General features: G+C 40.8%; 1 protein-coding gene across 1 annotated transcript; it reads left to right on the plus strand.

Moving 5' to 3' along the window:
- The first annotated feature begins 9,341 nt into the window (after window positions 1–9,341).
- Window positions 9,342–24,491, plus strand: LOC133475032 (rho-related BTB domain-containing protein 2-like). The gene is made up of 10 exons (XM_061767328.1): window positions 9,342–9,644; window positions 11,952–12,153; window positions 12,271–12,374; window positions 12,453–12,638; window positions 13,718–14,658; window positions 18,390–18,508; window positions 18,873–19,023; window positions 19,144–19,232; window positions 19,402–19,507; window positions 21,481–24,491. The coding sequence occupies exons 1-10, from the start codon at window positions 9,580–9,582 to the stop codon at window positions 21,684–21,686; spliced, it is 2,169 nt and encodes a 722-aa protein (XP_061623312.1). The 5' UTR covers window positions 9,342–9,579; the 3' UTR covers window positions 21,687–24,491.
- The last annotated feature ends 200 nt before the right edge of the window (window positions 24,492–24,691 follow it).

The following is a 24,691-nucleotide window of genomic DNA, read 5'->3' on the forward strand; positions in this document are numbered from 1 at the left end:
AACAGTTTCTTGATAGATAGTCAGAGTTTCTGCTTTGCTGCTGAAATTGCGGATAAATCGGCTGTAGAAATTGACAAAACCCAGGAACCGCTACGTGTGCTTTGCTGATGTAGGTGAGGGCCAGTCGACAACAGCGTGGATATTGGCTGGATCAACTTAAAGTGTACCCTTCCTCACAATGAACCGCGGTAAATTAACACGCATGGCATTTCTCGTCTTTGACAAAGAGTCAATAGCACGAGCCGGTGTTCTGTCGAGACATGAGGCCTTGTCAAACTGCACTTCCAATGCTTTTGTGCATGCGCTTTCGACGGGAACTGTCCAGCGCCATTTTACTAATTGAAAATGAGATTTTCCCATCAAAATGGACTACTTATACATTTTGTAATAAAGAAATCAAACTCTCAAATACTCATGATTACACGCAGGTAGGTAGCTAGGTACAGTAGGTAGCTCAGCTTGCGCATGTGCAGAAGAATTGGACAGTCTAGTCTGATGACAGAACACCGGATCTGCTGGCAGTGTTCCTGAATATTGCAAGAAAAAAATAGAAAAGGTACACAAAAGAGCTTATCTTGTCGTGGAGGACATAATTAATAAGGTTTTGGAAGACTGCAGGTGCTTTGGTTAAAGCAAATGGCATGACGAGGTGCTTGAAGTGTCCCAAATGTCTATTAAATGCGTTTTTTCCACTCACCCTCCTAGATTCTTACCAAAAAGTAAGCAAATTGAGTTTTGTACATATAGTCGGTGAGTTTAACAGGACAAACGCAAAATCCATGAGGAATATCGGGTACTTGTTTTTCATAGTTACATCATTAAGTCCATGGTAATCAACATACTGTTGCAGAGACTTATCAGTCTTGTCCATTAAAAAGAAACTGGCTCCAACAGGAAATGAAGAAAGACGAATGAGACCATGCTTCAGTCTTGAAACGAAAACAATTTTGCAATGGGTAAGGAAGCATTGAGAATTAACTCAATTGCGGAGTAGAGACAGGGCTCTATATTTACTAAATACAGCTTTCAGATCATGATATTCCACTTGGTATATTGGATGAATTAATGAATTAATTTAATGGAGTAACTGGAACCATCAGACTAGGACAGCAGCACATAAGCAATTAAAATGACAGAAGGTACTCCAATCTTAAATTTTTTACATATCCCAGTTGATGTATGGGTTATGCATCTTCAACCAAATTAACACCAAGACTATAGGGGCCAACCGGCATTGCATGATGAAAAAACATCTCGTTTCATAATGGTTCCCAGATAACAAGAGAATCACTCTTATGAGTCTTCTTTTTCTTTCGGCTTGTCCTGTCAGGGGTCGCCACAACGTGTCATCCTTTTCCATGTAAGCCTATCTCCTGCATCCTCCTCTCTCACGCCAACTGCCCTCATGTCTTCCCTCACCACATCCATCAACCTCTTTGGTCTTCCTCGAGCTCTCTTGCCTGGCAGCTCCATCCTCATCATCCTTCTACCAATATACTCACTATCTCTCCTCTGGACGTGTCCAAACAATCGAAGTCTGTTCTCTCTAACTTTGTCTCCAAAACATCTAATTTTGGATGTCCCTCTGATGAGCTCATTTCTAATCCTCTCCAACCTGCTCACTCCTAGAGAGAACCTTAACATCTTTATTTCCGCCACCTCCAGGTCTGCTTCCTGTTGTCTCTTCAGTGCCACTGTCTCTAATCCGTATATCATGGCTGGCCTCACCAATGTCTTATAAACTTTGCCCTTCATCCGAGCAGAGACTCTTCTGTCACATAACACACCTGACAGCTTCCTCCACTCGTTCCAACCTGCTTGGACCCGTTTCTTCACTTCCTTACCACACTCACCATTGCTCTGGACTGTTGACCCCAAGTATTTAAATTCCTCCACCCTTGCTATCTCTTCTCCCTGTAGCCTCAATCTTCCCCATCCAACCCTCTCATTCATGGATGTATATTCTGTCTTACTTGGGCTTATCTTCATTCCTCTCCTTTCCAGTGCATGCCTCCACCTTTCTAACTGTTCCCCCACCTGCTCCCTGCTTTCACTGCAGAACATCATGGTCCATGGGGATTCCAGTCTATCCTCATCTGTCAGCCTATCTATCACACTGCAAACAGGAAGGGGCTCAGGGCTGATACCTGAGGCAGTCCCACCTCACCTTAAATTCCTCTGTCACACATACAGCACACCTCACCACGGTTCTGCTGCCCTCATACATGTCCTGTATTATTCTAACATACTTCTCTGCCACTCCAGACTTCCACATGCAGTACCACAGTTCCTCTCTGGGTACTCTGTCATAGTCTTTCTCTAGATCTACAAAGACACAATGTAGCTCCTTCTGTCCTTCTCTGAACTCTTCCATCAACATCCTCAAGGCAAATAATGCATCTGTGGTACCCTTTCTAGGCATGAAACCATACTGTTGCTCCACTACTCTTTCCCATAACTTAATTTTGTGGCTGATCAACTTTATTCCTCTATAGTTCCCAAAGCTCCGCAGATCACCCTTGTTCTTAAAAAGCAGACTTTTGCTCCATTCCTCAGGCATCTTCTCACCCGCTAGAATTCTGTTGAACAAGCTGGTCAAAAACTCCACAGCTACCTCTCCAAGATGCTCCCATACCTCCACAGGTATGTCATCAGGATCAGCTGCCTTTCCATTTTTCATCCTCTTTGGTGCCTTTATAGCTTTCCATCCATCCATCCATTTTCTGAGCCGCTTCTCCTCACTAGGGTCGCGGGCGTGCTGGAGCCTATCCCAGCTGTCATTGGGCAGGAGGCGGGGTACACCCTGAACTGGTTGCCAGCCAATCGCAGGGCACATAGAAACAAACAACCATTCACACTCACAGTCATGCCTACAGGCAATTTAGAGTCTCCAATTAATGCATGTTTTTAGGATGTGGGAGGAAACCGGAGTGCCCGGAGAAAACCCATGCAGGCACGGGGAGAACATGCAAACTCCACACAGGTGGGGACGGGGAGTGAACCCCGCACCTCAGAACTGTGAGGCTGACGCTCTAACCAGTCGTCCACCGTGCCGCCCCTTTATAGCTTTCCCTTTTTCCTAATCATTGCCACTACCTGGTCCACCACACTTTTCCTTCTCTCTCATTTTCCTCATTCATCAGCTCCTCAAAGTATTCTTTCCATCTATCCAGCACACTACTGGCACCAGTCAACACATTTCCATCTCTATCCTTAATCACCCTAAACTGCTGCACATCCTTCCCATCTCTATCCCTCTGTCTGGCCAACCTGTATAAATCCTATTCTCCTACTTTAGTGTCCAACCTGGCATACATGACATCATATGCCTCTTGTCTGGCGTTTGCCGGTCTCACCTCGTCTTGAAAAATTGCACAACACTCTTCCTTTCTCAGCTTCCACCACATCGTTCTCTGTTCTGCCTTTGTCTTCTGAATCTTCCTTCCCACCACCACAGTCATCTTACACACCACCATCCTATGCTGTCTAGTCACACTCTCTCCTACAGACCTTACAGTCAGTGACCTTCAGATTACATTGTCTGCACAAAATGTAATCCACCTGCATGCCTCTACCTCACCTCTTGAGGGTCATCCAATGTTCCTGCCTCTTCTGGAAGAAAGTGTTCACTACAGCCATTTCCATCCTTTTTGCAAAGACTACCACCATCTGTCCCTCCAAGTTCATTTCCCATCACTTCTTCATCACCTCTGTTTCCTTCAACAACATGTCCATTACAATCTGCACCGATCTCTCTCTCTGTCTGGGATGCTCAGAACCACTTCATCTCGCTCCTTCCAGAATTTCTCTTTCACCTCTAGATCACATCCTACCTGTGGGGCATACCCACTAATAACATTATACAACCCCAATTCCAATGAAGTTGGGACGTTGTCCATCCATCCATTTTCTGAGCCGCTTCTCCTCACTAGGGTCGCGGGCGTGCTGGAGCCTATCCCAGCTATCATCGGGCAGGAGGCGGGGTACACCCTGAACTGGTTACCAGCCAATCGCAGGGCACATAGAAACAAACAACCATTCGCACTCACAGTCATGCCTACGGGCAATTTAAAATCTCCAATTAATGCATGTTTTTGGGATGTGGGAGGAAACCGGAGTGCCCGGAGAAAACCCACGCAGGCACGGGGAGAACATGCAAACTCCACACAGGCGGGGCCGGGGATTGAAACCGGGATTAACCTGTGAGGCTGACGCTCTAACCAGTCGGCCACCGTGCCGCCTTGGGACGTTGTGTTAAACATAAATAAAAACAGAATACACTGATTTGTAATTAATGTTCAACCCATATTTAATTGAATACACTACGAAGACAAGATATTTAATGTTCAAACTGATCAACTTTATTGGTTTTAGCAAATAATCATTAACTTAGAATTTTATGGCTGCAACACGTTCCAAAAAAGCTGGGACAGGTGGCAAAAAAGACTGAGAAAGTTGAGTAATGCTCATCAAACACCTGTTTGGAACATCCCACAGGTGAACGGGCTAATTGGGAACAGGTGGGTGCCATGATTGGGTATAAAAGGAAATTCCCTGAATTACTCAGTCGTTCACAAGCAAAGATGGGGCGAGGTTCACCTCTTTGTGAACAAGTGCATGAGAAAATAGTCGAACAGTTTAAGGACAATGCTCCTCAACGTACAATTGCATGGAATTTTGGGATTTCATCATCTACGGTCCATAATATCATCAAAAGGTTCAGAGAATTTGGAGAAATCACTGCATGTTAGCGGCAAGGCCGAAAACCAACATTGAATGCCCGTGACCTTCGATCCCTCTGGCGCGACTGCATCAAAAACCGACATCAATGTTTAACCACACCACATGGGCTCAGGAACACTTCAGAAAACCAATGTCAGTAAATGCAGTTTGGCGCTATATCCTTAAGTGCAACTTGAAACTCTACTATGCAAAGCAAAAGCCATTTATCAACAACACCCAGAAACGCCACCGGCTTCTCTGGGCCCGAGCTCATCTAAGATGGACTGATGCAAAGTGGAAAAGTGTTCTGTGGTCTGACGAGTCCACATTTCAAATTGTTTTTGGAAATTGTGGACGTCGTGTCCTCCGGCCCAAAGAGGAAAAGAACCATCCGGACTGTTATGGATGCAAAGTAGAAAAGACAGCATCTGTGATGGTATGGGGCTGTGTTAGTGCCAATGGCATGGGTAACTTACACATCTGTGAAGGCACCATTAATGCTGAAAGGTACATACAAGTTTTGGAGAAACATATGCTGCCATCCAAGCAACGTCTGTTTCATGGACACCCCTGCTTATTTCAGCAAGACAATGCCAAACCACATTCTGCACATTACAACAGCGTGGCTTCGTAGTAAAAGAGTGGGGGTACTAGACTGGCCTGCCTGCAGTCCAGACCTGTCTCGCATTGAAAATGTGTGGCGCATTGTGAAGCGTAAAATACGACAACGGAGACACCAGACTGTTGAACAGCTCAAGCTGTACATCAAGCAAGAATGGGAAAAAATTCCACCTACAAAGTTTCAACAATTAGTGTGCTAAGTTCCTAAACGTTTATTGAATGTTGTTAAAAGAAAAGGTGATGTAACACAGTGGTAAACATGACCCTGTCCCAGCTTTTTTGGAACGTGTTGCAGCCATAAAATTCCAAATTAATGATTATTTGCTAAAAACAATCAAGTTTATCGTTTTGAACATTAAATATCTTTTCTTTGTAGTGTATTCAATTAAATATAGGTTGAACATTATTTTCAAATCATTGTATTCTGTTTTTATTTATGTTTAACACAACATCCGAACTTCATTGGAATTGGGGTTGTACATAACAACCTAAATTTCAAGTTTCAGCCTCATCACTCGATCTGATACCCTTTTCACCTCCAAGACATTCTTAGCTAACTCTTCCTTTAAAATAACCCCTACTCCATTTCTCTTCCCATCTACACCATGGCAAAATAATTTGAACCCTGCCCCTGAACGTTTAGCCTTAATGCCTTTCCACCTGCTCTCCTGGTCACACAGTATATAAACCTTTCTCCTAATCATCATGTCAACCAACTCCCGAGATTTTCCTATCATAGTCCCAACAGTCGAAGTCCCCAGATTCAGTTCTGGGCTCTGTGCTTCCCTTTTCTCTTTCTTCCCCAACTACAAGCTCACGAAAAAATGGTTGATTTGTGACCGGGGACGCACCTCCATAGGCTTATCGAGCTTATTAAACAGACCTTTAAGCGTCTTTACAATGGCAAGGTCCAGAAAGCAGTCATCAGCTCTCTGCAGCTAAAATGCGGAATGAAATAGAGAAATCTGCAACCATTCATATTCCGCTCATTAAAAAAAAAAAAAAAAAAAAAATCAAGCAGCTGGCTACCTACCTCCCTGCCTTTAATTGAATAATCAAAAAAAAAAAAAAACCTAAATTCAGCAATAAAGGCAGACAATGAAACACGATTTCTGGCACAACGATTGCTAATCACCATAACCCACGCCACGGCTTTATCAATAGTAGGCTCATAATACACATGACCTTTGTAGTCTTGGGAATAGGTGAGTGGTTGTTGGCCAAACACTGGTGAACACTGGTCCAGGCATTTCCCACAAGAACCAAGCTCACCATCATAGCATGGAGGAAGAGGGATGGTTGGCTTGCAAAGAAATGGTTAGTTTGTGACTGAGGACGAACTATTAGCAGAGGAACACAACACCAAACCGCAATTTTGAACATGAACCTGATCAGAACGTGGGCCTAAAGCATCAACTTAACAGAGTCTAAAACTTGACTCATGAATAACTCATGAATTGAGTGGTTGTGCACTCAACGGACACTCCCTGGCTTGACAAAACCGGCGCAATTCTTCAGCGTCTATGTGATCCATTGGCTGGAGTGTTCTTTTAGGGTTGACAAATAATAATGGATTGCTGTTGAACAAATACTCAGTCTTTATTAAACCAAAAGCACACCTATGTGAAGCACAACAGTCAAGGTAAGGAAAACAAAAAATAACGATGACAAAAGGTCGAAAGAAAAATACTTTTAGATAGCAAATTACAAATAAAAAGAGGTGGACGAAGCTACACGGCAAGTACAGTGGACCCCCACATATTTATCATTCGGCATTCGCAAATTCACCCATTCGCATATTTTATTTAGGAACCTAGTCCTCGTTTTTCTCGGGAACCCCCCACATGTTTTTTTGCTGTTTGTTTTTTAACCCAATCCCCCGCTTATTCGTTGTTTTTTCCAATACATTTATGAATTGTGTCATTTATGAGGAGTGTCATTTATTCACTAATTGTTGTTATTCGCGGTCAGACACGTGTATAAAAATGATAACTTGTAAACACATGAGGTATCCAATTAGATAACTTGTAATAATATATTGTAGATTTATGCAGGCTTGTTTCATTATTCAGTTTGAAAGGCAGTCTGCTTCCATCCAGCAAAAAAAATAAATAAAAACAAAAACTAAAAAATATATATATATATATATATATATCCTCAATTAATTACCTTTGTATAGTTTTACATGTTCCTACTTAACAATATTTGATTTACCATGTATGCTATTAGTTAATCAAGCGATGTGTTTTGTGCTATGCTTCTAATCTAACATAAATTTGAAGGCCATTTTTCAACCATTTATTTACTGCATGTGGGTATAGCAGAGGTTTGAAGAAAACTGAAGTGTCAGCCTCACCTGGTGGTGCAGGCTGAACATTGCAGCAGTGATTCTGAAATACAAAAAAATATATTTACAAGTACAGTACGTATTTTACTATACACCTAAAAAATAAGCTTTCATTGTTCTGTATGTGAATTGGATGGCTATTGAAAAATTTTATGCAATACACAGTATGCTGTAGTAGTGATCTTGGGTAAAGATGCAGCAGATGAAAGATGGCTTCTTGAAATGGAAGCTTCTATGACAATGATATTGCCATTGTAAATCAAACAAGAATGAGGCATTTATTAGCTATTTTACTTAATTTGTTCAGATGGCTTCTCAAAGAGGTATGTAATGTCAGTTACTCATATTCTTAAAAATTATGGTATATATTTTTGTAAATATGTACGGCAGTATTGCCAAGAACTCACAGATTTTTATGCAGGCACTTTTCAAAGTGTGGTCTCTCTTGTGGTACGCGATCAAATCACTAGCTAAGTGCAGTTTAATTGTATTTAACTTTTAAATACAATACATTTGCACTGAATTATTAAGAACTACTTTTTAGACTTTTATTTAGTACATTTTGTTATTTAACTAATCTGCAACACATTTTAATGGAGTCACTGAAGGCGACCAGTCCAGGGCGAGGACAGCCTTTTGTACGAAGTCCGGCGGGATAGGCTCCAGTTTCTCATGACCCTGAACAGGATGGTTGGGATGTCCAAACATTTTCCATTGAGGGCGACATATAGGAAAATGGAAGGAAGAGGAGGGTCACTTCATCTTGTGCTTGTGAAACATGCTAAAACCAATCGAATATACCTACTTATAATTTTACTGAAAGAAAAAAGGTCCAACCTTTGTGTTATCGATGACAAAGCAACAATGTTACAAGTACTAATGTGATATCTTGTAACATTCTAAATATATTTAAATTGTGTATTCTGTAATAAAAACGTGTATTAAAAATCTTGTAACATTTAATGTATCTATATTTTGAATCTTTATTTTTAAATAAATATAGTCAATATCTTATAATATTGAGCTTTTCAAAAAATGATAAATACAAATTATATATATGGATATCTTGTAACATTCAATTTTTTAACAACTGCAAATGTAAAATGTGACTAATTGAAACTAAAAAGTGTGATAGCTTGAAATATTCTACATTGTTACAGTTTACAAAAAGTGTAATATCTTTCCACTTTTTCTCTTAACCTTCTGATGCAGTCCATCTTTGTCATTTATTTTTAGAATACAGTCTGTAGCGGGCCAATAAATAGCGTGCAGCGGTCTGCAAATGGCCCTCGTGCCGGACTTTGTACACCCTTGTTATATAAACCGGATGGATGGACATTAGATAAGCATTCTTATTTCTTTGTATTTATTTATTTATTTCAGTGGTATCGGTGCAAAACGGTGGTGAACCACTGCGCGAGTGTTTAAGTCTGGCGTTACGTCACAGCGACCTGGCATGTGATGTGCCAAAGCACCCTGCAGAGACAGATTAAAGAGCATGTGTTGCTCTTTCTAGGCCACCGAGGAGCCGTGGACCGAGATTGATGGCACTTTCAAGCGGATCACTGTTTCGTAATGAACGGCTTTCTCTACACCCCCCCCCCCCCCCCCCCCCCCCCCTCTCTCTCTCTCCTGCCTATTATTAGCCACAGAGGCACAGTGCGTGGAGGTGGATCCATCCACACGACGATCACGGCTGCAGCTCCGCGCGGTACCGGCAGGCGTGTGAGTGTGAGTGTGAGTGAGCTCGCGGCGCCCTTGCCAATCGGAATTATTCTAGTCTTCTAATTTACGATCCTTCCGAAGTTGACCGTTTTCGTAGCCGCGTCCACTTGGCCCCCGAAGATGAGGTTCAACAGGGGTTGCCGCCAGGTGCAAAGCAGCATCCGATGGAGTCATGCTTTGTTGTGTCTAGTTCCTCCACCAACCCCATGCGACACTTCCTCGCGTTACGGTAAGCAGGAAGGGGGGGTGCATGTGTTTGTTTTCATCTCTTACCGGTGTTTTCATGATTTTCTTGCGATGTACTACCAACACGGCCAAGAATCAGTGACGTGGATGTTACGTAATGCGTAATGCAGCACCAGCACAGTTCATGACTAGAGAGGATCGGTGCTCGGGGATGGAAATGCGATCGTCTTTAACGTCGTAAACGAGATTCCCACCCACCGTCTTTTGTATTATGATTGAATGAACACGGAGTTCAAGTCTGTAGAGAGCAGAATATAAATGATGCTGCTGCTTGTATTGAGTCCTACAGGCCCAGGGCATGTCAACTATAGATGCCTTATTATGGGATAGCACCTTCAGTGAAGTGAATGAATGAAGGCCGTTTTTTTTATGAATGGCTGAAGATGCAGCTGTTTCCTCTGGAGAAAAAGATCAACAATGTGGAGTACAATAGTACACAGAGAAGAAGTAATAAGTGTCTTTTGAAAGGTGTTGAAATGGAGGATCATTAGCTGTTAAGAACTAGACTAGCAGCGGATCTGATTCAGACAAAAATAGCACCATTGACAATGACTAGCCTGAATGGCCCTCGCTCCCATTCTTTCATCGGAACAAGGCCTGTCTGTATACTGCGCTGGCAAACATGAATTACTACCGCTCTCTATTGTAGCCTGGCAACAATCTCCAATAAACAATTCCAGGTTGAATTAAAAAATGAGTGTCTCATAGAAGCTGTGACACAAAGGAAGAGGCTACAGTTACCTTGGTAACCACTCCTGGCTCAACAGCCACCATTTTCCAGATGCACAAATAATCAATTTATATTGTGTATTAGTGGATTAGTGGTTAGTATATCTGCCACACAGTTCTGAAGTTGGGGGTTCAAATCCAGGCTCAGGCCTTCCTGTGTGGAGTTTGTATGTTCTACTTCTTCCCACATTCCAAAACATGTCTTAGGTAAATTGAATACTCAAAACTGTCCGAGTGTGAATGGTTGTTGTCTGCATTTGCCTTGCGATCAGTTGGAGACCCGTCCGGGGTATACCCCGCCTCCTACGCAAGTAAGCTGGGATAGACTCCAGCTCACCCGTGATCCGAATGAGGGTAACCAGTATAGAAAATGTATGGATATTATCCCTATCTGATGCCATTATGTGCTTAATGTCAGGTATTCACTCACCAGACCACAAAAAATATGAAGATGCCCACTCATTGGTGCCCACGGGTACGCATATTCATACTTAATTATTTCTGAATTCACCTGTTTTTTCTAAGGAACCTACCAAAGGCTGTTCGCTGGAAGATTCACCTATTCACAGTTTTTGTGCTTTTTCTCAAACACCCTAAGATAATGACAAAGCCCTGTCTCAATAGAAAAGTGTCAAGGAAGTCTCTTGAAGTGATACATATCAACTCAGAGACAAGCTTTGTATGTCATGGATGATCTACGTTTAGCCTGTTTGGGTTGTTTGTTTTTTAGGGTAATGTTTTAAGATGAATTTGAAAGGATATTAAACAGCTTTGCGATCGTGGTTTGTTTTGGCCCACCCTGTCCAAAACACTTTGGAAAATACAGTATGTGATAGTTTGTTGAAAATAAGGTTGACATATTTGGGCATAATTCCAAAAGTTATGTTTTGCGCAAACACAACACGGCTCATGACCAAAAGTTAACAAAAATAGTTGCCAACAAACGGTACACAGAATTTAAATTGACCATCCTTGGTCTGGTTTTGCTTTCCGACAGTACGTTAAATGGCCAATCATGTTAAATTCGTCAAATACAGAGCTGTTTTATTTCATTTTAGATTATACAGTTGTCTAAACACTTGTATGGCAGTTCAGAATGTAACTTAAAATATCACCTGCATTGTTAATATAGGTTTTATTATGGTGACAGTTTGACTCTGGAACTACTTTTACTATTTTCTTGTTTTCGAATTGGAACAACTTGGGAGTCAACCGGCATTATTACAGTACTACTTCAATTGTAAAGCCTGAATTTCTGATAAAACTTTAGTACTGGATTTCATTAGATTGTGCAATCTGTGAGACTTTGCAGTTCTGGGTTTGTCGACAACAGCCTTTTTAAGTGTAAAAGACTGCTTCCTATTTTTGTATGCTTGTCCCTTTAATTATGTTGTGACTTCAGCGTCAAGGACAGAGTACTTGTGAATGGGAGGTCACAAGACCATTCACTGCACAGAGTGTAGGAGGAGTCCTACTGTCTACTATCCACATCGATCGACGTTCAATTGAAGGACTCCTTGTGCACTAATGCGCCGTTCTGCTTTCGTCTTTGTTCTTACAGCTCACATTTGACAGATTCTGATATGGACTATGAGAGGCCTAACGTTGAAACCATCAAATGTGTGGTGGTCGGAGACAATGCCGTTGGAAAGACCCGCCTTATCTGCGCCAGGGCCTGCAACGCCACACTCACACAGTACCAGTTACTGGCTACACATGTGCCCACAGTCTGGGCTATAGACCAGTACAGAGTATGCCAAGAGGTGAGAATGCTAACCCGTAACATTGTTTTGACTATTTGAATAAATACACCTTTATGGTGACGCACTCTTGATTAGTAGGGATGTATGATTCAGTGGACTAACTGATATTTTTTCAAGGTTTTGGAGCGCTCCAGAGACGTGGTAGATGATGTCAGTGTTTCCCTTCGTCTCTGGGATACTTTCGGAGACCACCACAAGGACAGACGCTTTGCATATGGCAGGTGAGGATAATGGAAATCTGTTTATTAGCAATTTACACAAGGCAGTCTGTTTTTAGTTATTTATTTCCTTTCATTCAGGTCTGATGTGGTGGTACTGTGCTTCTCCATTGCCAACCCTAACTCTCTGTACCATGTAAAGACCATGTGGTACCCCGAGATTAAACACTTCTGCCCCCGTGCTCCCGTCATCCTGGTGGGCTGTCAGCTGGACCTACGCTATGCAGACCTGGAGGCAGTGAACAGGGCACGGAGGCCGTTGGCCAGGTATGAAGCATCCTTATTACAACAACATTTAAGACTTTGAATAATGATTAATTTCACTGCAATTCTCGACTGATTTCTATTTGAAGAGCAAAATGGCTGAGACATTATGACTATCTAATGATGGACATGATGGCACGGCACCACCCCAAAGCAAATAGAGCGTCCACTTAGATTGCGCTGATATTTTTTATTTATTTAAATTTTTTTATTTGAAATTTTTTAACCAGGAAGGCCTCATTGAGATTCCTTTAGAACATTGTCCCGGTCCAGGACAACAAGTAGTAATGGAGCACAAACAACATACAAACAAACATAAATAATACAAAATAAATAAAAAGGCACTTCAACATATCCAGTGAAATCTGTTGCATCATCATCCAATCCCTTCAATTTGCTTTTAAAAAGATTTAAATAAACCTGCTACCTCAGGCCCAACTCTTCCTGCAACAGGTTCCACGCTGCAGAAGCTGCATATTTAAAACTAAAACACCTTTTTCCCATTTCAAGTCGTACATTAGGGACAGCAAAAATAGGTCTCGTGAATGAGTAAGAGAACCAAGACTGTAAATTCCAACATTTCTCAGTTTGATACAATCACAAAGGTAATTGGGAAGCAGATTAAGAATTACTTCATAAATAAGAACATGCCAATGTGAAACTCATATTATAGATTCATTTAACACATGGGAAAATAGGCCCATTTCTACCTAATTTCTCTATGGAAACATAATTTGGATATGTAATGTAATGTAATGTTCAAATTATTTTAGGAGGTGAATTTGGGGTTTTCTTTAGCTATAAGCTTAAACCAACAAAATTAAACCCCCCCCCCCCAAAAAATCATGAAATATTCCCCAGTGCGTAGTGAATTGTTTTTGAATTTTTGTGTGTGTCAATTATTGCAGTCTACTTCTGAATGAAATTTCAAAGGTTTTAGACGATATTCAAATTCACTGAGATAGACTTGTATGTGCCAGTCCTATGGCGAGTTTTGCATCATGTCAAATATTATACAGTACCTGTATTATCATGGACCATAATGTGGCACAGTCCTAGTCATTCATATTTTTCCTTTACAGACCCATTAAATCCAATGAGATACTTCCCCCAGAGAGAGGCCGGGAGGTGGCAAAAGAGATGGGAGTGCCGTATTACGAAACCAGTGTTGTTGCTCAATTTGGAGTCAAGGACGTCTTTGACAATGCTATCCGAGCTGCACTTATTTCACGCCGCCACCTGCAGTTCTGGAAGTCTCATCTCCGGAATGTACAGCGGCCGCTTCTTCAGGCTCCCTTCCTGCCGCCAAAACCCCCGCCGCCTATAATCACTGTGCCGCCTCCCCCGACAACCACAGAAGAGCACCCGGTCGGTCTTCTGGAGGACCCACACTGTGCTGATGTCATCCTGGTACTCCAGGAGCGGCAAAAGATTTTTGCACACAAGATATACTTATCGACGTCATCCTCAAAGTTCTACGACCTCTTTATCATGGAAACGCAAAATGAGGAGACGGCACGGCCCTCTCGCGGTCCACTCTCGGGCCGAGAGCTGCTGATGCGTGCCGCCAGCTTTGACGTGTGCGAGAGCAGTGACGAAGGGGACAGGGCCAACCTAAGAGCCTGCACCAGTGACGGAACTTTGAAAGAATCCGAGGGAGGCAGGCGGGGCCACTTGCTTTCCTCCTGGAGCCGAGCTTTCGTCAGCATCCAGGAGGAGCTTGTGGATGACCCCATAACGTACAGCCCCAGGCCCATGACTGTAGTACACATGGACCAGTCCATGCAGCTGGGACCCTTTCGAGCGGTGCTTCGCTACCTGTACACTGGCCAGCTGGACGAGAATGAGAAAGAGCTCATGCATATTGCGCACATCGCCGAATTGCTGGAGGTGTTTGATCTGCGCATGATGGTGGCAAACATACTCAACAATGAAGCCTTCATGAACCAAGAAATCACCAAAGCCTTCCATGTACGCCGAACAAACCGAGTCAAAGAGTGCTTGGCTAAAGGAACCTTCTCTGGTAGATACAAATTTGTTCTATAAATACTGTGCCTTGAAAAAGTTTTCATACCCGTTGAACTTTTTCACATTTGGTGATCTTCCACTCACAAACCTGAATGTATTTTGTTGAGATTTTACGTGTTAGACCAACACAAAGTAGCACATAATTGGGAAGTGGAATGAAAATTATGTACAGTTTTCAAAATTTGTAAGCGTATATACAGTAACTCTCAAAAAGTGTGGTATGCATTTGTATTTAGCCCTGTAATCTGATTTTCAGAAGTCACCGAATTAGTAAATAGAGTGAGCCTGTGTATTATTTACTGTCAGTACAAATACACTTATTCTTTGAAGGCCGCAGTGTTTTGTTAGACAACACTAATGAACAACAGTATCATGAAGACCGAGTTCAGACAGGTCAGGGATAAAGTTGTGGAAAAGTTTAAAGGAGGGTTAGGTTATATAAAAAAAATATCCTAAGCTTTGAACATCTCAAGGAGCAAAGTTCAATCCATTCTCCAACAATGGAAAAAGTATGGCACCAAGACATGGCCGTCCACCTAAACTGACAGAGGGAACGAGGAGAGCACTGGTCAGAGAAGCAACCAAGAGGCCCATGGTCACTCTCAGAGCTGCAGAAATCCATAGCTCAGGTGGGAAAATTTGTCCATAGGACAACTGTAAGTCGTGCACTCCACATATGTGGCATTTATGGAAGAGTGGCGAGAAGAAAGCAATTGTTGACAGAAAGCCATAATAAGTCCTGTTCACAGTTTGCCACAACCCGTGTAGAGGACACCCCAAACGTGGAAGAAGGTGCTTTGGTCAGTTGAGACAAAGTTGAATTTTTTCCAGCCTAAATGCAAAGCGCTATGTGTGGCGGAAAACTAACACTGCTCATCACCCAGAATAAACCATCTCCACTGGGAAACATGGTGGTGGCAACATGATGCTGTGAGGATGCTTTTCTTCAGGAAGGACATGGAAGCTGGTGAGAGTTGATGGATGATAGAAAATGGATGGAGCTAAATACACGGCAATCGTGGGAGAAAACCTGTTGGAGGCTGCAAAAGACTTGAGACTGAGAAGGAGATTTTATCTTCCAGCAAGACAATGACCCTAAACATAAAGTCAGAGCTGCGACCCTAGTGAGGATAAGTGGTACAGAAAATGGATGGATAAAGTCAGAGCTACAATGGCATAGTTTAGATCAAAGAATATTCATGTGTTAGAATGGCTCAGTCAAAATCCAGACCTAAATCCCACTGAGCATGTGTGGCAAGACTTGAAAATGTCTGTTCCCAGACGCTCTCTACCCAATCTGGCTGAGTTTCAGCTATTTTGCATGGAAGAACGAGCAAAAATGTCGTTTTATAGATGTGCAAAACTGGTAAAGACACACCCCAGAAGACTTTCAGTTGTAATTGCAGCAAAACGTGCCTCTACAAATTATTGACGTAGAAGGGCTGAATACAAATGCTCAGCACATTTTTCAGATTTTAATTTGCTTAAAAGTTTGGAAACTGTATGTGGTACTATGTGTTGGTCGGTAAAAAAATCAAATAAAAACATTTGTGGTTTTAAGGTGGCAAAATATGAAAAAGTTCAAGTGGTATGAATCCTTTTTTAAGGCACTGTATAGGTGTATATGCCTGTGAATATTCTCATTCATCAAGGTCATTATATTCTCAGGGCATTGAATCGATCACAACTGGACTAGTCAACTCGTCTTTGAAGACATTTCGCCTCTCATTCGATCCGGCTTCATTAGTTCATACTCTAGTGTGAAGGGATGGTGTAGGACCCAAGTATTTATACTCTAAAGTAGAGACACGTCCCAACTAACAATGGTGTCACTCTTTTAGGATGTAAAACGACAGTTGTTAAGATATAGTGGACAGATACAGTGGTAGAGATAGTTTGGGTGGAATCACCCACTTTAGTATTCCATTCAGTTGTAACAATGGTAATAAAGGCATCTAAAAGCCCAAAGTGGCTCTGTCTTATTTTTTATTTGTTGGAGGCAAGATTATTATTATTATTATGGAGGCAGGGATGAAAGGACAGCATTGTATGTGGGAGATAGATGGTGTCGAAGACCGCCCCCTCTGTTCAGAGATGGTTTCTCAACCTTGATGTAAATGGCCTCCCTCACTCCGTCCCTCCTCTTTCAAACCATCTGCCTTCTCTGTCCAGAATGCTCATATGTACATTTTTCTCTTCAAAAGAGTGCTATTTCTCTTTTTGTGTGCAGGTAGTCAGCTGAGTCTTGACCTGAAGAGTTAGGTCGGACGAGAGGCTTGTTTTCTAAGACAACCTGAACAGTCCAGTTGTGATCAATTCAAATGCCAAATGTATTGGTGTATATATTTGAATAAAATCAACTTTTGACCTTGCCCAGGTGGAGACTACTAATATTGAGGTCAAAAGTAAATTCAAAATCAAAACAACTAACACATCAAATCAAAGTCTTTGCTGATGACTTTCCATTTCTGTAATTGTTTTCATATGATGATCTTATGACCAAAAAGCACTTTGTCTAATGTCAGAACATAAATGTTAATTAATATCTTAAGCTCAAAGGGCATACTGTTTTTTTTTTTTTACTTACAATCAGGATTCTTCAAGGTCTTTTATTTTCAAGATGTCAATTTTTTTGCATTTACATTTTGCTGTTTATTATATTAGATCTATTTTCAGTCCTGCCTTGAATGATAATTTGTGGCATGTTAGTATATCATATTTATGAAGCTTCAAAATGTCCCCAATCCACTTTACAAATCAGTCATATTCAACATACTATATATGTTGGTAGGCATCATAGGTGTTTAACAGGTCAAGGCTTCAAGGTAATGTTCAAAGGGAGGTTTTCACTGAAAACATGACTTTTACCACAATTCTTACATGATAAGATTAGATAAGACAATGTTTAATTAAACCCCAAAGGTGAAATTCAAGTGTTACAACAGAATAGGGTCAAGCAGAACAAAAAATATAAAAACCAAAGAAAAAATCTAATCGAAATATTTAGTTCCACAAAAAAAACAACTGTTTTATAAACTAAATAAAAAAGTATAAGAAAGGCGCGTTATAATTTAAATATACTCATTTTTCACAGATTAGGAAGAATATATGGCCGTTAGTAATGTTATATTAACTGTTTGTATGTGTTACTACAGCGTTTGTGTGTGAATAGTCAATATTTGAAGGTAAATCTCTCCCGTGGCCAAATGCTAATATTAGCTAGCTAGCTAGTCAATAGGGTTTTCAATTAACTTTTAGCATAAGCTGTTGATTTCTAAAATGATGCCATGTGTTTCAATATAAGATGAGGGTAATTATTTTTATTGTGAATTTAGTTTTACAGTAAACTCCAACTGGGGTGTCAATAAACAGTTTAAAGCATGCTCAAATTTGGATTAATTGCCCAGCCTTGCACTACACTGCGCACATATTCTGCAGGCTGCAAAGTATGAGCCGCGGGTGATCGCTTTTTGTGATCGGCGATGAAAGGCATCGATAGACGAGCGCCGATCGCGTTTTCAACGGAAATCGGCCAATCATGATCGATCGATCGGAGCGCCACTAGAAATAAGTCAATATGTCATATAAATGCACAGTGTACATCTTAACACAGACATTACATGTTAAGTGACATTTTTGGCAAGATAAGACTTGGCCCTGTTGCTAGCATGACTACTTGTTTTTTGTGCCTTAAGTTATAATTAGTGTTTCATCTTTGTCATGCAGATGTAGTTTTCAAGTTAGATGATGGAACCATAATGGCCCACAAGCCTCTGCTCATCTCAAGTTGTGACTGGATGGCAGCTATGTTTGGTGGACCATTTGTGGAGAGTTGCACCAAAGAGGTACGAACTAAGAATTATGTTATGGAAAAGTCAATTTATTGTCTATCCAAGAATGGCCTGCACTTGTTTTTGCAAATTAACATTAATTCTACTATGCACATAATTTTCACTCATTAAACACCATGATGTGAATGTAATAATTGCAGAATCGAAGGGTGCGCACTACAGGAGCAAATTTAATAAGTAGAACACCACTCAGCTGTGGTCTGTGTACAAAGTATAATTGAATTAGCCGCTTGCAAATGTGTCGTAATAGAATTACTCTGGCTCCTGTGGTTTGGTTGTTGGCTGGTAGACAATGGGAGGATTTATGTGTATGGCTCAGTTGAAAAACCTCTGAATGTGTCTCACTTATGTCTCCAAGGTGCTTTTTCCCAACACCACTCGCAGCTGTATGAGGGCTGTGCTAGAGTATCTTTACACGGGACGCTTCTGTTCTCGTTCTGACCTGGATGCAATGGAGCTTATTGTTCTTGCCAATCGTCTCTGCCTCCCCCACTTGGTTGCACTTACAGGTATACATTTATGTTGTACATACACAATGTAGTTATTGCCACATTGTGTAATAATTGACATTTCATTTCACATTGAGTGCCGTTGCTGGCTTAAATGACTTGCTTTAACATTTCTTGCAGAACTCTACACAGTAACCGTGCTGACAGAGGCAGCAATGATGGGGGCTGACATTGATGGAGAGGTTTTGGTGAATCTGGACATGGCCCAGGTACTTTGATCCTTCAATCATCATAAACCAGCGTCAGAAATCTCTTGTGGAAGTAGACATAATAAAGAATTTGCCTGTGAATTGAAGAACGACAGTATACTCTTTCTCAATCTCTGTGAATTGAAGAACAACAGTATACTCTATCTTCATCTGTATATCTTCTACATAGTTCCACGGTGCCCAGCAGCTGACTGGCTGGTGCCTTCACCACATCTGCACCAACTACAACAGTGTTTGCCGCAAGTTCCCCAGAGACATGAAAGCCAAGTCTGCAGGTACCATCCTTTTGACACTTGACACACACAGAAGGAACCTAATACACCTTCTAATTTACAGTCAACACCTGGCAGAGGGAAGCTATGGTCTCTTTTACAATGCTTGATAAAGCAGTATCACAGATGTAACTTTAACTTTAATTAGGGGTGTTAAACATTTCATTGAGGGCCAGATGGTAGTTATGGTATATAATGGTGAAATCACATAATTGTATAATCACTAAGGGGGCAACGGTACACCAAACATCACTGTTCGCCGGGTTTGGTATGTATTTTGTTCACAGTTCGATACACATTGGGTACTGTAAGGGAACAAAATGCAAAACAAACTGCTTATGATTTGTGTAAACAGGAACAGCTCTCATCTAGCTTTGAAATTGTGTATTACATCCAAATGAACAGTGCACTCTAGTGCCTCAGTTTTCCAAACACATATTGCAACAACAGTTGGATATCGTTATACAATGACTGTGTATTTTTTGGACTGAAAACATGTTAAAAAGCATGAAACAGATGGGATTTTACAAAGAAAAACTAGACTGCGAAGCCAGAGACCGATACCTGGAAAAAATACACGCAGTATAAATGGTTTGGATCTGTACGAAATCCTGAAAACAGAGTGGAGCAGAGACCGGCCAGACCTACTGCCTCCATTGTGTGCAGTGGATTTGTGTACCTTGTGTGTGGTGTGCCTACACATTGGAGTAGTTTAAGAATTATAAATCATGAGCATCTCATGAGCAGTTTACAAACGTGTGGATGCAGGACATCATGAAGCCGACCGACGAACAATGCCAACACGTCATTCGGAAGAAGGGACGTGGAGCTCATCAAGTTGCATGTGTGTTTGCTTTTTAACCATCTGTTTCAAAAGTTCAGTTAATCTATATTAGCGTTCTCACATATTAATCAGCAATCCAGCTCCAATGAAGGATTGTCAATTAAGGCAGCTGTGAGATAATGACACACCCACATGCTTTGTTGCATGTAAAAAACAACAGGAAGCAGATATTTTTTTATTTACCGTAATGAAAATGTAAGGAAAACACTTGTCATTATTGTGATATTGTCAAAGGTTAGATATTTTTTTTTCATTTTACAGCTGACGTCAAAGCCATCCGGTGTAATCTGAAACTACTAGGAATTCCCTCTTTCTTGCCGCTGCCAAGCAGGAAAGCTGTAAAAACGTAGTCCGTTGTCAATCTTTTTCCCTTTGCGATCATGTGACGAAGTGCTGCTCCATCTAATGCAGCGTCTCACCATACTTCAATTCAAATGACAAAATATGAAGTTAACAGTGAGGCAGCATGGCGACTGAGCACGTCTTCAGTTGTAAACAAGAGACCCGTAGCACCCGAAATGGCGATGCAATGTGGCATGACGACATGTTTACAAGCCCTTACTTGTTGTGGAGAAAAATGGCAACTTCAGCAACCCTTTTGAAATCCTTTTATCTCATGTGCTCCTTCCACCTGGATAAGGCTAGCCCGATGTTTATCCTCTTTTGAATGCTCCGCTGCTTAAGTTGCCTTTTTCGCTTTCTCGTCGATGGTATAACTGTCTCCATTGTATATCTGCACTCCATCTGTGGCCATTATGCTGCTGCAGTAGTGCAGATTTGATGGGGTATGGTAATAAACTGATCATCTCCACCGGTGTCTTAATCTAACAGCATAGTTATTCCGAGTTCGGTGCTGCTTGTCCGCTTAAGGCGGCTGTAGTTTCAAGATGGCAGACTGTCATGTGGTGCTCCCCTACTGGGTCACCACACTTATGTATATCCATTTTCTTTACCGCTTATCCTCACTAGGGTCGCGGGCTGCTGGAGCCTATCCCAGCTATCGGGAGGCGGGGTATACCCTGAACCGGTCGCCAGCCAATCGCAGTGGCACATAGAAACAAACAACAACAAAGTGATTAATGCCCGAGAATGACTGAATCCAATCGTAGTATTTTTTTCCTATCTAATGCAGACAACCAAGACTACTTTGAGAAGCATCGCTGGCCCCCAGTGTGGTTCCTGAAGGAGGACGACCACTACCAAAGAGCAAGGAAGGAGCGCGACAAGGAGGACTACCTGTACCAGAGGCGCCAGTGTAAACGCAAGTGGCTCTTCTGGAACCTTCCTTCATCCCCCAACTCAAACTCTTCTTCTTCTGGTTCATCTGCTGTCATCTGAGCAAGTCGTGAGGCCACGCCCACAATGGAGGTCTGTGACAACATGAGGATGTACAAGTAATTATTTATTGCAAGTTTTCCTCTTTTTTTGTTTGCATTCAAATATTAAGCTTTCGAGATCCACTTAATTTGTCTTTTTGATGCATACATTCAAATAAGTTCTCAACGCACACAGGAATAAAGTGTCACTCACAAAAACCCTGATGGCAGACAACCTATAGTTTAAAAGAGAATATATACAGTATATCATAACTTTCCATCTGTATGATAACGATCTTCATCTAACCTGAACTGATAACCAAGTGCTGCTTATCAGCTGCAACAACCAGCAAATCAAAACAGAACCTGAGTCTCAGAGAAATAGCACTTTGCCCTTAAGTGTTTGGACAATCTATCACACAATGAGTACAGTCTGTCATCAACAACAGGACCACCCTCTCATCAACCATGTGAACTAGAATTGTGTCTAAATGTGGCACTAAAAGCACGGGTGTTATTTTTCTTGAATGTTTGCAGAGCTAAAAAGTGAGTCTGGAGACGCTCAGTATTTATTATGTGTCGTGATCTTGTCTGTGGCCACAAAAGGGCTGTCGTTTACATGAATGCATTCTGTGTCCTAAGAAACACACCAAATTATCTGTATTTTGTGTCAAATGCAAGCAAAAACAATCAAATCACTATTATCACTAGGGATGGGGATAATGATCAATTAGGCGAGCTATTGATGGTTAATTCATGGGTTAATAGTCTCCAAAACCTCTAGCCCTTCCTGGACACCTCATCACACCCAAGATTCTCCCGGTAGAACATTACAAGACAGTATGGTGTCACCAAAAGCTGCTAATTAGAAAAAATAAAATAAAAACAAAATACAGTGAGAAACAAACCAATTAATTTAAACAAAGATGTATTGTTCATTTTTGGTGATTTGTATTTCTCACACCTTGCACTATATGTGTAAGATTGTCATCTGTTGTATGCGATTGTTGGTCGGACTGCAGCATTACAACGTTTTGCAAACAAGATGTTAAGCGAACAAAGAAGATTTGTAAATTGTATATTGAATGTTAGATTAACTGCCTTAGAATAATGTGCAGTTACCTTGTATTGAGCAGAACAGCATACTATAACTGATTATTATGTCATGAAACATAGTCTTGACTGATCGTTTATGTGCAGCTACTTACTGCTGCGGAAAAATGACCCAATGACTTATTTTGCTGGCCTCCAGTTACATTACTACTACTTTTATATACTGTAGTATAACTGCAACGTAGAGATGTTAAAATTAGAATTCCACTGGAACATAGACACTTTTTTATTAAGGGTACACAATAGACTCATTAAGACATTTTGTTGTTATTTTTATTATGAAATATTTTGAGCCCCAGCATGAGCCTGATATGGTAGTGATATGAATCAAATTAAAATATAAACCAATTTCCTGCTTGTATGAATTTATTGTTACACTTAATGAATAGGGTATCCCTAAATAGATGAATGCCTTTCCATAATTTCAAGTGTAGAAATATTGCTAAGTGGCAGGACTAGTGCTTCAGAGAGTAGCTCTGAATTCATCCCAATGACAGATAGTATGAAACAACACACCACCACTGTTTTACAATAAAAAGAGTGGATTTTCTATCTTCAAACAACAAAAGATACTTTGTGTTTTGAATAAAATAAATTTTTAAAAATCTCACCGAATGCATACATGCTTTTCATTGAACAGAAACAGTATACTGTATGTGAAATCCACTTGTGACTCTGCATTGTTAATGAATAATTAATCAGCAGAATAATAGGTATTGATATGATTTCCCCCCCCCCCCCCCCCCCCCCCCCCCCCCAGTGGTGTGTTTCATTCATAAACATGCATTTTATGCCTCGACGCATTGCTTTTAGAGAGTCTGATGTTTGATCTGATGCTGATGTTTCACATCGATGACACCTCATGCCTTAATGTACAGTGTCAGTGTATGGTATTGAATGTAAAGTAGTGTTACTTTGTGGGTATCAATGTTCATATTTCAAAATGTGAATGTCATGCAATTGTTATGCGGTTTGAGTGTGCTTGTCTGAACCCTGCATACCGTTGTTTCAGCTCACAACAGAAAGCAAATTTAAAAATCTGGTCAAGACTAAGTTTTAAAAAAAGTTTGCAGCGTTACCCATCCAATGGAAGCAGGGATCTAAAATTAGTTATTCCATTTAAGGTTTAATCATTTAAAAAATAAAAAATAAATAGAGTGGCCATGGGAAATTAGACCAGACCTGAAAATTGTAAATAATTGCAAGCGATATGCTCTCTTGCATAGTTTAACATGATAGTTTTCTACAATGCATATTGACATATCTGGCTTTGAAACTTGAAATTTGCACTGCTTTGTATCACAAGGTTGTATTCAAATGATATGAATCATTAGATATGTAGACAACATCAGGTAAGATCAAAAATAAAAAAAGATGATAAAATTTACTCTAGGGCCCTTTTCCATGTATTCGGGTGCTAATATTTCCGCTGCAGAGAAGCACAAACCAAAGGGAGCTTAAGCAGCACCAGGAATATATAAATATGTATATGCTGCACAATCAGTTTAAGAGGCCTTGTTTGGAAATTCTGAAAAAAAAGAGACAAACAAAAAAAGAACTTGAATGTTTTCTCAGTGTTCAATGGCTTGGTGACGTTTTCCTTAGTCATCAGGTGGTTTTATTTCTCAAAAAGCTATTTGTATTGTTTGTTGATCTGGAATTCTGAAGCATGTGTTCTTGAAAATATGTAAATAAATTTACACAAAGAAATTGAGCATTACTTGCAGTTTGTGTTTGAAGAGTTTTTTATTTAAAGCCCACCACACTTGAACCCTGTTTGTTTTTGTTTTTTTAAATAAACTTTATTAATTACCTAATATACAATGTTCAGTGGACTTTTGAATTATGTCTTTTTTTCATTCATATTATACAAAGTTCAGGGGAAATTTTAAACCTGTCTTTTAAAAATAAACT

This window comes from Phyllopteryx taeniolatus, chromosome 3 (genome assembly GCF_024500385.1).
Source record: "Phyllopteryx taeniolatus isolate TA_2022b chromosome 3, UOR_Ptae_1.2, whole genome shotgun sequence".
NCBI classification, from domain to species: domain Eukaryota; kingdom Metazoa; phylum Chordata; class Actinopteri; order Syngnathiformes; family Syngnathidae; genus Phyllopteryx; species Phyllopteryx taeniolatus.

What these genes read in the sequence shown, in the direction of transcription:
- LOC133475032 (XM_061767328.1), top strand. Translation starts at nt 9,580, where the DNA reads ATGGAGTCATGCTTTGTTGTGTCTAGTTCCTCCACCAACCCCATGCGA. An exon ending in AGTACAGAGTATGCCAAGAG is followed by an intron (nt 12,154 to 12,270) that starts GTGAGAATGCTA and finishes TATTTTTTCAAG; the next exon opens with GTTTTGGAGCGCTCCAGAGA. An exon ending in AGACGCTTTGCATATGGCAG is followed by an intron (nt 12,375 to 12,452) that starts GTGAGGATAATG and finishes CCTTTCATTCAG; the next exon opens with GTCTGATGTGGTGGTACTGT.